General features: G+C 47.1%; 1 protein-coding gene across 1 annotated transcript in view; it reads right to left on the reverse strand.

Annotated features, from left to right (window-relative positions):
* Positions 1 to 1,878: 1,878 nt before the first annotated feature.
* The window catches only part of acsf3 (acyl-CoA synthetase family member 3), a 23,813-nt gene continuing 10,324 nt past the window's right edge, over positions 1,879 to 15,367 (reverse strand). Inside the window, exons 6-10 of the mRNA XM_076155259.1 lie at positions 13,500 to 13,597; positions 13,237 to 13,363; positions 5,721 to 5,855; positions 5,386 to 5,497; positions 1,879 to 2,888 (exon numbers count right to left, since the gene is read on the reverse strand). Of these exons, the coding sequence (XP_076011374.1) occupies positions 2,774 to 2,888; positions 5,386 to 5,497; positions 5,721 to 5,855; positions 13,237 to 13,363; positions 13,500 to 13,597 (587 nt within the window). The 3' untranslated portion in view covers positions 1,879 to 2,773. The remainder of the gene's footprint in view (positions 2,889 to 5,385; positions 5,498 to 5,720; positions 5,856 to 13,236; positions 13,364 to 13,499; positions 13,598 to 15,367) is intronic.

A 15,367-nucleotide genomic window follows, 5' to 3' on the forward strand; every position in this document is an offset into this window, starting at 1 on the left:
GCTGAATTAGAGGAACATTTCAAAGAAACAAGCCTATAGCGTCAACAAACATGAAGCAGGTTTTTGAATCCTACCTGTGCTTGTGTCCCTTGTTCTGTTTGTTAGCAGGGTAATTGATTGTCCATACGTAGGTACAGATGTGTGTGTGTGTGTGTGTGTGTGTGTGTCCTCTGAAGAATCGGCAGACCGTCAAGAGTCTCTCTCTGGCTTCAACCTGGTGTGTGCAGGGATAGGTAGAGAAAATGAATCAATGATTGAATGAATTGGCATTCAATCAGTGTCCCTAATGCAATAACAAAAACAAATCTGGCTTTGTGATGCCAGCTGGTTCCTCTTATTACATGATGTGTCCATCTTCTGAATGAGGCTCTGAGGTTGAGGAAGAGGAATCTAAGCAAAAGCTCATCCGCTCAAGGCAAAATATTCCATTATCTCTTTGTAACATCACCTGTTTTTGTGTTTTTTGGAAAACGCCGGCCACGCTCGCCCCAAACGCCGTCCCTCCAAACACATACAACCTCCACAGTGTCCCCCATAACCCACCCTGCAGGACTCTGGGGCCCAATAAGCAGCCATCTGCAGACAACCTCTTCCACCACGCTTCAGCAAACACAGGCAGGGAGTGTGTGTGTGTGTGTGTCTGAGAGAGAGACAGAGAGAGAGAGAGGGGAGGTGGAAGTAGTTCAAGGGCACCAGTACTCCATCAAGCTCGAGTCCGGGGAATATCCACCAGCCTACCCCTCACCCTCAACCCCCCCCCCCTCCCCCATGCGCCAGGCAGGGCACAGGAATCCGTTCACCCTCCGCAGCAGTCTTCAGTGCCTTCCTAACATCACACACACGCACGCACACACCAACAGCGTAACTACTTAACTATTCCCAGGCACCAGCTTTTCTAAGTTTTGTTTCTGCCGCTACAACGGTTGCAGCCTTGGCGTGGCTACCGCGGCCTCGCTTGCCCCCCCGGCCCTGGCCAATCTCCAGCTTTTGGTGTGGGTGGTTGGGTGGGTGGCGGTGGTGTGTGTGTGTGTGTGTGGGGGGGGGATTTGGGGGCACTGAAGCTGTCCTCTGGTGCTCCTGCAGCCCTGCCTGCTCATCCATCCTAGCCTGCCAGCCCACAGATCGATAGCTCTGCTCTCTTAATCAGGTCTCTGGTGACTGTGGGCGGAGGAGTGTGTGTGTATGTGTGTGTCTGTGTGTGGACAAGAGGTGTTATTGGCTGGGGGTTACACTTGTGTTTCTTTCCTTCTCACATCTCTGGCTGCTCATCATGACTGTTTATCTCGAGTGTGTTTCAGCCTCCTCCTTTCTTCTTCACTCTTCAGACTATAATGCATGTTCACAACACTTCTTACACTCCGTCTTCAGATCAAATCTTCATTTCTGTCATCTCCCTCTCCTCCAAAGACTTCCTGCTCTTGTTCCCTTTCACTTCATCACTCCTGCTTTATATTTTTTCCATATTTTCTTCCATTCTTTCAACTCTTCAAGTGCTGTCTGCTCACACTGGCAGCGTGCCAGGGATCATTCAGGAAGGAGTCGCGCAGTCAAGTTGGTGCTGCCGCCGCCGCAATCTGTTTTGACTTGTGATGAAGACGGAGGAGGCGGAGGATGGGAGAAATGGCGAGGAGGAAGGATGAGAGGTGAGAAGAGTGAGCAGAGAGGGAGGGTTAGTCAGATGGAGTGCAGGGCATCCAGCTGTGGTGTTGTGCCTTGCTGGAGAATCCGCCTCCAGGCTCTCATCACACCTGTGTAACCACAGCTGCACAGACACACACACTCACACAAACACACGCACACATGGAAAAAAACAACAATAAGATGGCTCATAAAAAAAGTAGGAAACAGATATAACTTCAAAATACTTTTCATTTTATTCCACAACATAAATATGATCTGCTGGTACAACCGCATCAAAGTCAATAAAATATTAAATACCTGATCTCTCCCCTCCTCTTCTGTACAGGGTTAGGGTTACAGTACGGCTTTAAAAGATGATGAAACACATTCCTACCACCTCTTCTATCGTTATTATCAGACACACTGTAATCAAGCATGAATCTAGTCAAACTTTACAACAGCAAAACGCTCCTCCTATCATTTCTGATCACACCAGTAAACACAGTTTATACTCATGAAGCGTTCTACCGTCGCAGCACTCCTAACACTCTTTAGCAGCAGGTGCCACTGTGTTAAACTATCTTTATTGGAACATCAAATCACTCATCGGGGGCAGAATCTGACTGTGTATCCGTATCAGCTGGCAACAACACCGGGAGGAGACAACAGAATATGAGCCTACATGCCGACAGCAGTTCCTTTTTCAGTCCAGATTTGTTTTAGACTGTAAATAACTCGGAGATAGTTTTGAAAATACGGACAAGCAATTTGCGTACAAAAAAAACATTTGGGGTTTTAATAGAATATTCAAAATACCACTAAAAGAAAGTTATTTTATAATTCTTTACTGAACCCAAAGGCGTCCGCTCCAGTGACACTTTGTTGCGTATTTGAAAGATTTATTCAATATTTGCCATTTCCGTTTCTATCTCAATAGGTCAAACTTTGCATAAAAATACTCGGATGGTAACGCAGCTATTGTTTGATATCTGCGGACCGGAATCTTCAAAGTGCTGATTGCAAAACGCTGCCACCTAGAAATTCAACCCAATATGATTTAAATGAAAACAAGTGGCAGTGATTTTGAGTGTTTGATGTATTAAAGTGAAATGATGTGGAGCCGTTCCAACCAGGTGACGGTGAAGCGATGCGGTCAGGAGAAGAAGCGCCTCAGAAGGTCCCTCTTGTTGACTTTGCCCATCTGATTCCTTGGCATCTCCTCCACCAGCACCAGGCCTGTGGGGATGATGTAAGGCGCCATGTGCTCCCTGCAAAAAAAAGTAAACAGACATCTATACACCAAAGACTATTTACTGTTACAGAGAGGGACACACACACACACACACACACACACACACACACACACACACACACACACACACACACACACACACACACACACACACACACACACACACACACACACACACACACACACACACACACACACACACACACACACACACACACACACACACACACACACACACACACACACACACACACACACACACAGGCCCGACCCAGACATGTCGTGCTCAAGGACAGACGCACACACACACAGATGAATGTGCGCGCTTGGACGGGGGGACATGCACGAGTGCACTTTTGCGACAAATACAAAAACAGAAAACAATTGCAGAACAAAGGCGAGCCCTGTGGCAGTGCAGTGGAGATAAGGAAAGAAATGTCCTTCATGCAGCTCTCCTCCCCAATATCCCCAATTCGCCTTCCAGACACAGACAATTCCCTTCATACAAAACAATATAATCACTGCGAGAGGAAAAAACAAATAATAAAAGGAAAAACAGAAGGCGGGGATAATTAAAAGTGTTTTATTTTTTCCATTTTGAGTGCATGGTTGTTACGTCAAGTCTCTGAGCCTGCAGCCTTCTTTCTATCTTCTAACCTAGTTTGTTTGTTTCTTTGTCTGTGCATGCTTATGGGAGGGAGTGCATAATGACACATACTGCTGCTATCACATACTTCTTTCAGCAGATGTCTCCGTCTCCGTCTCCCCCTCTCTCTGACTCAGTGAGTAAAGTGTGACTGAGTATATGTGCGTGCATACATACACGTCTCTTTCTGTGTAATGGGGCTCGTGTCACCAGTTTCTCTGAGGCGGTGTGATTGTGTGTGTGTGTGTGTGTGTGTGTGTGTGTGTACACGTGAGTGTGTGCATACAAGCCAGTGTGGGGCACAGTGGGTGTGATAGAGATTCAGACTGACAGCTGAAGCCAGGGCACTGAAGAGTGAGCATCCATCTACTTGTTTATGTCTCTCTCTCTCTTTCTCTCTCTCCAATACACCCAGGCAGCGGCACTGGGCCGTGTGCTGCCACTGCCCGTCCTCTGGCAACACCCATGGCTGCAAATGCTGTGTGTGTATGTAACAGGTCAACACACACACACACACACACACACACACACACACACACACACACACACACACACACACACACACACACACACACACACACACACACACACACACACACACACACACACCAGTAACACCTAGCACCCCCTCACCATATGGAACCAACAATTCTCACACACACACACAAGCCACATGTGCACTCATACAAATTTCATAGAGCAGGATAAACAAGTGTAATGGCAGTGGGAGGAATAATGAGGAGGACAGACACACACAGACGGAGGGAAAGTAAAGAGAGAGGACATGGGGGACAAATGAGTGTGTGTGTGTGTGTGTGTGTGTGTGTGTGTGTGTGTGTGTGTGTGTGTGTGTGTGTGTGTGGTGTGGTGTGGGGGGGGGTCGCAAATTGTCCAACAAGGAGACAAGATGGAGTGTTTATGCCCTCAGTCCCACCTAAGAGCAGGGCTGTGTGTGTGTGTGTGTCACTACCGACTACTGTCTGCAACGGCCTCAATAAACCAACTGACATTTGAAACAACCATTTGTTAGCTTCGTCCACATCTTCCTCGTTTTCATCTCCTGCCTTTCCTGCAGCTCCCACCATGAGTCCATCTGTGGCCTCTGCTTCACTCCCATCCCGCCCTATTGATCTGAGGCCTTGTGGGCCGGTGTGTATGGAGAACACACTGGCTCAATATGAGAAGCCTTCATTCATTTAGCACAGGTGTGACACAATGCACTGTGGAGATCTGTCACCTTGAATGAGAAGGAATCCAGACTGGACCAGCATAATTTTAAAAAGAATGAATACCTTCCATGGCTCCTTTTTGTTTGGTTCCTCAGAGTTAGGAGGTATTTAGGTCACAGCCTCCATTGGTGGCGCAGAGTCCACCTGCTGCCCTGGAGCACTTTGGAGCGTAGCAGGTGGCCCAGCGCTGACTGCTCTAATCCCTCTAACCTGTGAGTTGTGGGTCCGTGCTCCAGCCCTGCTTAAGTTTGAGCAAAACACAGAATCTCCACCGATGACTGCTCGTACATCACTGACCCTCGTACGATAACCACCCAACAGGAGAGCTGCCAAACTCAAAGACGGCCAACTTTACCAGTTTGTACAATCTAATGCATTTGTTTTTCATTTCCATGGACCATTGAGTCTGTAATAAAACATGAAGTGGATCTCTAACACAGCAGCCTTGCAGCCCCTTGGTTGAAGGCTATCGTCCACAACGCTGGTTTTAAATAATAAGACTATTTTCCCCACATAGTCCTCTAGAAATGAATAATGAAGGCACCTTTCTGCAGACACACAGGTTTATATTGTCTCCAGAGCTAATAGCTGTTACACTGTGGATGATGCATCGCTTAGAGCAATAAAAGAGCACTTACCTCGCCCAGATCTTTAATTCATCCAAGGTTAAACTCTTCTCCTCCTTCAGCTGCACAACTGCAGTGACCTTTTGACCCCACATGGCATCTGGTGCACCGATCACAGCCACATCTGAAAAGTTAAAGGGTCAGTAAACCTCCTCTCAGTTCTCACAGCTCATTTCATCACACACACACACACACACACACACACACACACACACACACACACACACACACACACACACACACACACACACACACACACACACACACACACACACACACACACACACACACACACACACACACACACACACACACACACACACACACACGCCACCTCCCTCTCTTACCTGTGATGTCCGGATGAGCCAGTAGGTGGCGCTCCACCTCGAGGGCGCTGATCTTGTAGCCGCCGCTCTTTATGATGTCCACACTGCTGCGGCCCATGATCCAATACGCTCCGTCCTTATACACAGCTGTGTCTCCTACAACACACAACATGGAGGGTTCCAATTCACATCTTCAACTCAGCTTCAAACCTTGTAACATAAATGGAATCTCTCTCTCTCTCTCCCTCACACTCACTCAAACACATACACAGACATTCTGTACAGACATGCACCTTATGAATGTATACATAAAGGTATCAAGTGGCAACCTCAATAAACGGCCACTAAACAAAATGAACGCTTAATACCTCGAATCTGAGGATGAGATTTTTATGACGAGTTAAAATGGAGAGGGAAAGAGAAAGCCACATCCATCTACTACACTCTCTCTCTTTCCCCCTCTCTCTCTCTCTTGGTGTCTGGGGGAAACAGGTGTGGGGGGGCTAAGTACAGTATGTGGTGTGAGGGGCTCAGCTGGGCCTGGGGATGATGAGGAGAGGAAATGGGTCAGTATGGATGAGTGGAGAGAGACAGGGGAGAGAAAAATGGACAGAGGAGGGAAGGAAGGAGTGGAGGGAAGAAAAAGCAGGAACAGGAAGTCCTCCTGGATTATTACAGGTGGTGCTTCCACACCTGGGGACCGGGGAGGGAATGGATGGGCAAGTAGGTAAGTGTGTGTGTGTGTGTGTGATTGAGCGAGTGTGTGTGTGTGTGTGTGTGTGTGAGATGCTGTGATGAGGGGAGGTTAAGCAGGTGCTGTAATGACAGTGGAGGGCCGAGTGAAGGCGGGGGAGAGACCGGTCAGCCGCGGGGTTATAAAGGTCTGAGAGGCCACTCCAGTGAGAGGACACAACAAGAGTACAGCTGAAGGATAGAAGCAATAAGAGAAAATGGCTGGCGCTTAACTGGAATCAACACAATGAAGCATCGTCGGGGGCAACACTCTGTTTTGATGGTGGTCTGTCTTCTCATCCATCCTCTCATTTTCTCTGTACTCCACTCCTCTATCCCTTCTGTATTTCTGCCTGCCTCTTCAGTCTCTCCTCTTCAAGCAGCAGCCCAACATGTTCACTGCTCTATTTCTTCCCCCTCCAGTCCCATCCTCTCCCATCCTCTCCTCATCCTCTCCCTCCATATTTCCTCACTAGCCCTGCTCACTCTGTATACTCCCACCTCTCTGGAGCATCTCTCACAGCATCTCCTCTTTCCCTCGCTCCACCTATCTCCCCGTCTCCTCTTCCTCCTTGCCTCTGTGCCTCAGCATCAATAGAGGGGCCCATCTGTTCGCATACATCACGCACTTCATTTCAGTTTATTAGCTGGGATAAATCATAAATATTTCATTATACATCACGGGCGGCTGTCGCCTGCACACCGACAATTTATCACCGCTGCCCTCTCTGCCGGCTTGCCGCGGCGGCTATAAGCTTTCCAGTCTATTAAACAAGATTGATACAGTGTGTAAATTTAGATATTGGGAATTTCTTCACAGACCACTGCTCCGCACTGATAGGCCAGGGTAACAGGGGAGGAGTGGGAGGACGGAGGGAGAGAAGGAGAGAGAGGAGGAGAGGGAGAGAGCTGAGGAGGGAGTAGAGGAGCTTGGTTGGGTGTTAACACCAATAAAAGGGGTAGTTGCAGTCTCCCTCTACGTCTCTCCTCTTATGTAAAGGAATATGGGGGGGAAAACACAGTGTGCATGGACTTTGATAGGCTGCTAGTGAGTGTGTGTGTGTGTGTGTGTGTGTGTGTGTGTGTGTGTGTGAGAGCGAGAGAGAGAGAGAAATGAAATAGCTGAAATAGTAAAAGACCAAACAATCCATCTGTCACTTCAGCAAATGTTTAAGTCTAAGGGAAGCCAGGAACATTAATGAAGGAGTGTTTGACAAAGGGGGGGGGGGGGGGGGGCGGAAGAGAAATATACTTGAATTGAGTTTGAAGTGCTTATACAGGACTCTTTGACCTCGTCTCTTTGAGGAGAGGGAAAATAACGAGGGATGGAAGAGCACGTCTGGAGTGAGGCACAAGTGGGAATAGCGATTGCAGAACGCAGACTGATAAAAGGAAGGAAAGAGGGGCGGGGGAGAGAGATGGTTGGGAACTGTGCTACTTGGACGCGCACACACACGCACAAACGCACACGCACACACGCATATACACACAAACATACTGTACATACACACACATGCGCACGCAAAACACCACTTCAGGCATCAGAGACTCTGCCATTATATGTTATGGCGTCGGAGGCAGATATGGCCGAATGGCTTTCTTAATTAAAACGATAAGAAGCCTAATTGCACTGGGCTTTCATCTCATTCTGAGGCATTAAAGAGAGCGGAGGCACACAGTGTGGAAAAGAGAAATAAAAACAGATCAGTAAAGACTTAATAGAAGTTCCCTCTGCCCTCCATCCTTACTTTATGTCTTTCAGGAGGGAAATGTCACCGCCGGCTTTGAGACAAACTTCATCCACTTACAGCAAGATTTACATTTCAGCCAAACCACAATACGAGTGACTTGAAGGCAGGAATTGTGATTGTGTAACAGAGGAAAAAACAACAAAATGGGGAATTGAAAGTCCACTATAAACAGTTTAAGAGCAATTTAGAGTAATGGTGTCATTTCTGTAACATTTAAAAACCTTTTTATTCAAAGACGCACGCTTCCTCCTTCCTCCCCTGACAGTCGCCGTGTGCACACGACTCTGAATCAACTCCACTGATAAACAGATGAGCAACAGTGAGCGACATGCGCCAGTGCATTCTCCAAGTCCTACAATTTATCTTTGTCTGGAACATGATAGATGGCTCTGTCGCACCCAAAATCATAAAAATCATGACATTATTAATTTCATAATGTTTCACACGTTTAGGGAAATAAATTCAACAGTTATTGATTCCAGAAGAAGGAAATGTGTGGGGAAGGATTCAAAGCAGGGATTCTTTGTTGTGTCAGCACAGTCATGTCCAATTACTGTGATGTGTTTGTGTCTAATGTACAGAAATGAATTGATTGGAATGGACATTAATGTGGTAAATATGCAGTAAAATGGAAAGTTATGCAGCATTGCAGAAAATTGCGGCATTTGTTGAATTTGCATTTAATTCCGTCGGCGTCCGAGGGACTGAGGAAGTGTGTGATTCTTTGCTCGGGACACAAAGGAGCGCAGGGTACACACAGGGTACACACACACACACAGGGTGACGGCAGTGTGAGGTGCAGGCGTAAGAAACCAAGTGAATGAAAAGGGCAGAATGTGACATCTAAGAAAGGCCACAGCCAGTGTCACACAAATACACTTCAGTCTGTCTGATACTGGCATCAATGCTGAAGGTGTTAGGGAAGGAAAGAGGCAACCACACAGAAAAGAAAGTTGAGTTCCTTCTATCCTGACATGTCTGTGGTTATTGCAATAGACTGGAGCAACGTTGCATTTGTTCAATTAGATTAAGACAATCGCAATATCGATCTATGGTTGGTTTAATTTTTGAGGAGGTGTATAGAAACTAGAGCTGCCTCCCATTCAGATTCATCAATCCAGGCTGACAAATCCATTTGAAACCAGATTGAGTTTGATAACAGCTGTTCCTGTGTGTTTGTCTCTCAGTAAAGTCAACATTTAACAGATACAATATTCCCATTCCGCAGCAATACCATGTTTGTGTACGGTATTTGACTGCGCCGCTATCGCTGAGGTGTTTAAAGAGCTCCTGATGAAGGTGAATCTCTAAGAATCTACAAGTGGAGGCCCAATCTTTCCCCTCATTCATTAGGAGTGAAAACCCCCACTCTGCAGCGTAGAGCTGAGTGCCCTCCATGACAGTGAAGAGGAGAGCCTTATCTGTACCCAGATGAAGCAGGTCTGAATGTGAGGCATGCCTCCTTTCAGACTGACTGTAAACACTTAGCATATATGAATATTAATGTTCCACATTAAAGCCCCAACGTCGAGATGGAAGAGTTAATGAGGATAAATAACAGACAGCCGAGCAGTGAAATCTCAGCTCTGACATTATTTATCATCCTTAACTTTTGTCACAGCTCCTTTTTTAGTAATTAATATTGTACAAGAAGGCACTTTGCACTTGGATGAGTGATCTAATTTGTCTAATATAATGCAATTAAAGGAGCTTGAATTGCTTTATGTTAATGTTACTGATTTTATTCCTCGCTGGGTCGCCTCTCCACCAGCAGATAACAAGCCAAACTCCAGGATTGATGTCTGTCTCTGATCTGCCACGTTCGTCAAGCAGACTACTTAACTGCCGTTTACATGCGGCTGCTTTTCATTGTGTCACACAAATCTGATATGGAGTCGAGCGAGGCGGGCGGGCTTCTGAAGAACTCATCGATTATGAAGACGGAACACTGAGGAGACTTGATTTTCAAACTTAGATTAGACTCTTGTGAAATGATACAGGGTGGAAGGAAGGAAGGAAGGGAGGATGATTATGGAGAACATGTAAAGATTTAGGGCTATTCTCTGTATAGGAAATGATCAAATAAATACTTTTAACAGACAAAAACCTATGTGAAACAGTTTTTACCTTGGTATTAAGAAAGCCAAGGCCGTGGTTTGTCAGACGGTGTTTGTAAACGTTACAGGAAGGGACGGCTGGTTTGGACAAATTGCATTGCCATTGGAGTTAGGAGGACACTTTGTGACTGGGGGTGAAAACCGACTTTGGAAACACAGAGGGAAGGAAGAGGAGAGCGCAGCTGGGAGCAAAAGAGCAAAGCACAAATGACTATCAAAGGCTCGGTGGGATACGAGCCTCAATTCTAAAAGTTACCCCACAGACCCGAAGCTCACCTTTCCCTCCGCGCTTAACGCCTGCTTGACCTGACTGAGTCAACTAACTTCACTGAAACAAGTGGTGAGGCCTGAGGAGAGTGGAGACAAAGATCCTCCTCTTGTCTAGGACGGTCCCTGTGTTTGGTTGGAGAGGTTTAACCCTTTTGTCGCTGGCCCTCCTGTCCCTTCGCCTGAGCGTCGTGGAGCTAATTATTTAAATAATTAAACCAAACTTCTTCTCCCACTTATCTTGTCTCCAGCAGCTTGTTCTGTCGCTGGAGATCAGGCAGGGCTAATAGCCGGCCCCCAAACACTGCCTGCGAAAACCAAGCCTCCATTATTCACCGCTAAAACTCAACATTTAGAGAATAGCTAATGCCTCTGCCCCCTCCTCGCTTCCCACTCAACCTTACTTATTTATGTATTCATACATTTATTTATGCTCTATTTCTGAACACCCGCAATCCATTCTAGGTGAAGCACTCTGCTATCTGTCTCCGTTCTCATTATTACCCTGGACTTGCTGATTTTGACGACCCTACCGTTTTGTTTCACCGAGGTTGGAGCTTTGATGGACAGAACGAGCGAGCGGGGGGGAAAAAATACAGGAGAAAAAAGCGGGGAAGGGATCAATGTGCTCAGAGATGTTTGTGGAGATGAGTGGAGGGAGCGAGCACTCAGGAGGAAGGTGACAGATCCTCCTCGGAGCTGCCAGTCATGCAGCGCTGCACTCTAGAAGACACCTCTGACCGGTGGAGAACTTATTGATCCACGCTCTCTCAAACTCCTCCTCTGCTTCTTACACTCGCCTGTTCTTCAGCCGCTCCTCGTGTCCCTCCTCTTCCTTTTTTCCGCCTGTCATTCATCTCTATTACCTCTCTTTCTCCTCAAGCTTGATCTTACACCCGATCTCAGTGTGAGCACAGTGGTTCTTATGACATCTTCTACTAAATTGGTTTTCAAGTGTTACATCTCCTTCCAGCTCAAACTCTGAGTCTGCTGGCTCACATAACAACAGACTGATGTGCAGAAATACCTCAATTCATTCTTTGATGTTAGGAGACTAACTGTGTATTTCCCTTGCGATTGATCTAATATATCTTTATGCGGTTAAGAGCTTTGGAAGTGGAGTTGGTAGGGTGTGAAGGGTGTCACAGTCTAAGTTCACAATGGTCAAAATGGGGTATGAATGCATTTAAGTGACTTTTATTCACATCCCTGGAATGCAGTTCACTGTTATCTTTCCTCCACGACCCCAAAGGTCAAACCCTGTCAGATGTAGAAAGAGCCAGGCGCAGAAATCTCTGTCAGACCGGTGACGAGAGACCAGCAGAGAGTTAGCCAGTCAGAGATGGAGTGCGGGGATAAGAGCTGAAGAGAGAGGTGGAGTGTGAGGCGGGGAGCAGGTGTAAGGGCGACAGGGGAGAGAGAAGCTAAGGAGGCTCCATCAAACACGTCGCCGTCCGTAAAGATTCACACCAAAAGGGCACAGAGCAAGAAGGATGTGAGCCTGCGTCCATCAGTGAATCAACAGAACATGTCTCACTGCCTACGTGTGTGTGTGTGTGTGTGTGTGTGTGTGTAGGCAGGTGGGCAAGGAATTTGCTCAATAGCCTCCGACAGAGAGCGTGTGTGTGTGTGAGTGGCTTGAGGGACTGGTCTGTGGGGAGCTGATTGCATGGGCTCTCATTATGTGGCCAGTGGCTGTAATGGACTGTGACAGCAACGTGCTGTGCTCTGGAACGCTGTCCTTCCAGCCTGCAAAGCCAATTAAACACACTCTGCTCTGCTCTCCCACAGCCTGACCCTGCATCACTCTCTCCTCTCCCCTCCCCTCGCTCCCCATCTCCCATCTCTACCTTCTTCTTGCTTGATCTCTCTTGCCTATAATGCCACCCTCTTTACCAACCTTACATTACCTCTCCAAACAACAATACCTCCAACGCTTTTGCTTCCTGCTCGTCTTCTGTGTTCTACGTGACGATTCAAAGCCCCTGAACGCTTTCTCTTGCTCTCCCTCCCTCCATCCCTCCCCATGCCAACAGACCCCCACCACCCTGCGCCCCCCTCTCCCAGTGGTTTTGCTATAAGGCAGGTGGGTGCAGAGAGAACTGCTGGGCTGTAGGGAGAGAGCCTCTGATGACAGCTCTGCTCTGTGCTACCACACACACACACACACACACACAAACAGAAAAAGAAAGAGAGCAAGAGGGGGAGAGAGAGAGGGAGGGAGAGAGAGAGAGAGAGAGAGGGGGAGAAAACGGAGCGATTCCTGGCTCTTCATGACCCAGAGCAGTCACAACCACTTAGGAGGAAAAAAATGCCCTGCAGCACCAAAAACACACATAGTCCATTTATCACTCGCTCATACTCCACTAAAACACACACTCACACACACACACACACACACTTTTCCGTTTCATAGGCTGGACTTTTCAAACCATTAAAATCATCCTCTGAAAATGCGGCTGGTGGCACATTTGAAGATGTTTGGATGCTTCCTTGTGCTCCTCTCGGCGAATCCCTCTGACAGTTACAACTCAGATACGAGCGGGTGAGAGAGTGTGTGTGTGTGTGAGTATGTTACCGAGCAAGAAACAACAAAGCGTAAAATGAAGACGACTCACAGACAAGGGGAGGGAGGAAGGGAGGGAGGGAGGGAGGGAGAGGGGTCGGTACCTGTTTTGAACCAGCCGTCATCAGTGAAAGCCTCTCTGGTCTCCTGAGGTTTGTTCCAGTACTCCTTAAAGACAGACGGACCCCGAACCAGCAGCTCGCCCCCCTTCTCCCCCAGACCGGGACACACCTGCAGTGTTCACAGACACAAAGAAAGGAGACATTTTCATAACCTGGGACACAATTATGGAGAATAGCGATTGCCGATTCTATTCTTTGTTTGATTTCAGCGTAAACTTGTTTATGACGCTTTGATTCATGATTACCTGAGTCTCTCGATGGTTGCCCTCGACGATTGTAGTGCCGATTGTGTTGGTCATGACAATGCGAACCTCCACACCAGGAAGGGGCAGCCCTACAGAGCCTGTCCACACAAAACACACACACAACACATGAGCCCATCACTAACAGGGAAATACAGTCTATTAAAAAACAATTACAGCCCCAGGTCCACTCATCCCATAACAAAGGGACGGGAGGATCTGTGCCGTACTGGGGAGTGTTCTCTTCCACGGTGACATCGCCCCCAATCTGCAGGGGCATTACCGGTCACTAAATAGGTGCTGAGCTCGTAAAACACTTTTAACTGAAAGCCATTTGTCTCAATCAACCCGTCTCAGCCTAGTTGGACAGTAATGAGGACTTGTGGTGTGACGCCCGATACAGCTGAGGACTCCGCATCACTTTTGGAGAGACGGGGGTGTGTGTGTGACATTATTCTGCCACTGCATTATTTTAGAGGGCCTATTAAGATTTGTAACTGTGCTTTACTTTGACAACCGTCTGCCGTATCTGTGACATTGAAAGAAACCTACCAGATTATCCTTCCTTCCACACACACACTGCCAATAACACACAGGCTGCAGTTTTGACGTTGTAGACCTAAAATATAAAAGTGGTGTGTGTAGGAATCTGTCATAAGAGGAGAGAGACAGAAAACCAGTGGAAATAAAAATGTGGAAACTGAGCTGGCAAACTTTGGGAATAAGGAGAAGTGTCAAAAAATGCAGAGATTGTTAAACTGTGAGCTGCTGCAATGTTTAAGTGGAACTATTAATTAGAACTTGTAAAATGGAAAATTCCTGTATGACACCACCTGCATTCATTATGTGTGTGTGTGTGTGTGTCTTTCTAGGAGTAATTATAGCGTAGAGTGCTCGTGGGATGTAGGGAAGGTCTCAATGGTCTCTCTTTCCTCCTAGCCTCTGTGTGGGAGTGTGTGTGTGTGTGTGTGTGTGTGTGTGTGTGTGTGTCTTAACGCCATTATGCCATTTCACAGACCGCTGCTCTCCCAATAAAGAGCAGGACAGGTCTCTGATTAAAGAGAGGTTCTCTGGCTTCATATTGATCTCGTCCACCTCCGTCCTGATAGCCGACGTCTGTCACACACTCCCCATCACATACACACACACACAGTGTAGGAGAAAAAAATCTACTTATCACCAAAACCACTACATTGTTTCTCAGTGGATACTCAGCAGGAACGACACTAACAGAGTGCTAAAGCAGAGCGCAGAACACAATACAGCTGGAAGGGATGCGATGCCTGGCTCAAGGACACATCGGTATGGTTCATGCTCGTCTCGTTAAGATCACGGGCACCCTGATGCCGAGTTATGAGCCAACTATGTCTGTAAGCCAACAAACTAACTAACACAACAATGAGCGTTTGGTTATGAGACATTTTGTAGACTGTTTTTACCAAAAAAAGGAAAAAGCTGACAAATGTCATCTTTTGCTCTGCCAACTCTAAAACAGACTCTTCCTCTCCCTCAGTCACAAAGCCTCCAAAATCCATTCCGCCCTTCAGCTGAAGGAATCGCCCTCCTTTGTCTCTGCCTCCCTCTGTAGTTTTTCTGGGTTGCGAAACGAAGCCACGACATGAAGCGCTCGTTTCAATACATTGAATGGCGTTTTCAAAGTGTGTGTGTGCAGGTTTGAAATGATCCGGCTGAATGGAAACGGGTATGTGTGGGGTAGAGGAAGGAAGGACAAAAGGTAGAGGAATACTTCAAAAGCTTAATGACAGAATAGGTTGGAGGATGATCGTTCATGTGTGCAGGGTTTGATCTCTCTCTCTCTCTCTCTCTGTCTGTCTGTCTCTGTCTCTCTCTCTCTCTGTCTGTCTCTCTCT

This window comes from Genypterus blacodes, unplaced genomic scaffold, assembly GCF_046128005.1.
Source record: "Genypterus blacodes isolate CSIRO-AG114 ecotype Tasmania unplaced genomic scaffold, CSIRO-AGI_Gbla_v1 ptg000067l_1, whole genome shotgun sequence".
NCBI lineage: Eukaryota > Metazoa > Chordata > Actinopteri > Ophidiiformes > Ophidiidae > Genypterus > Genypterus blacodes.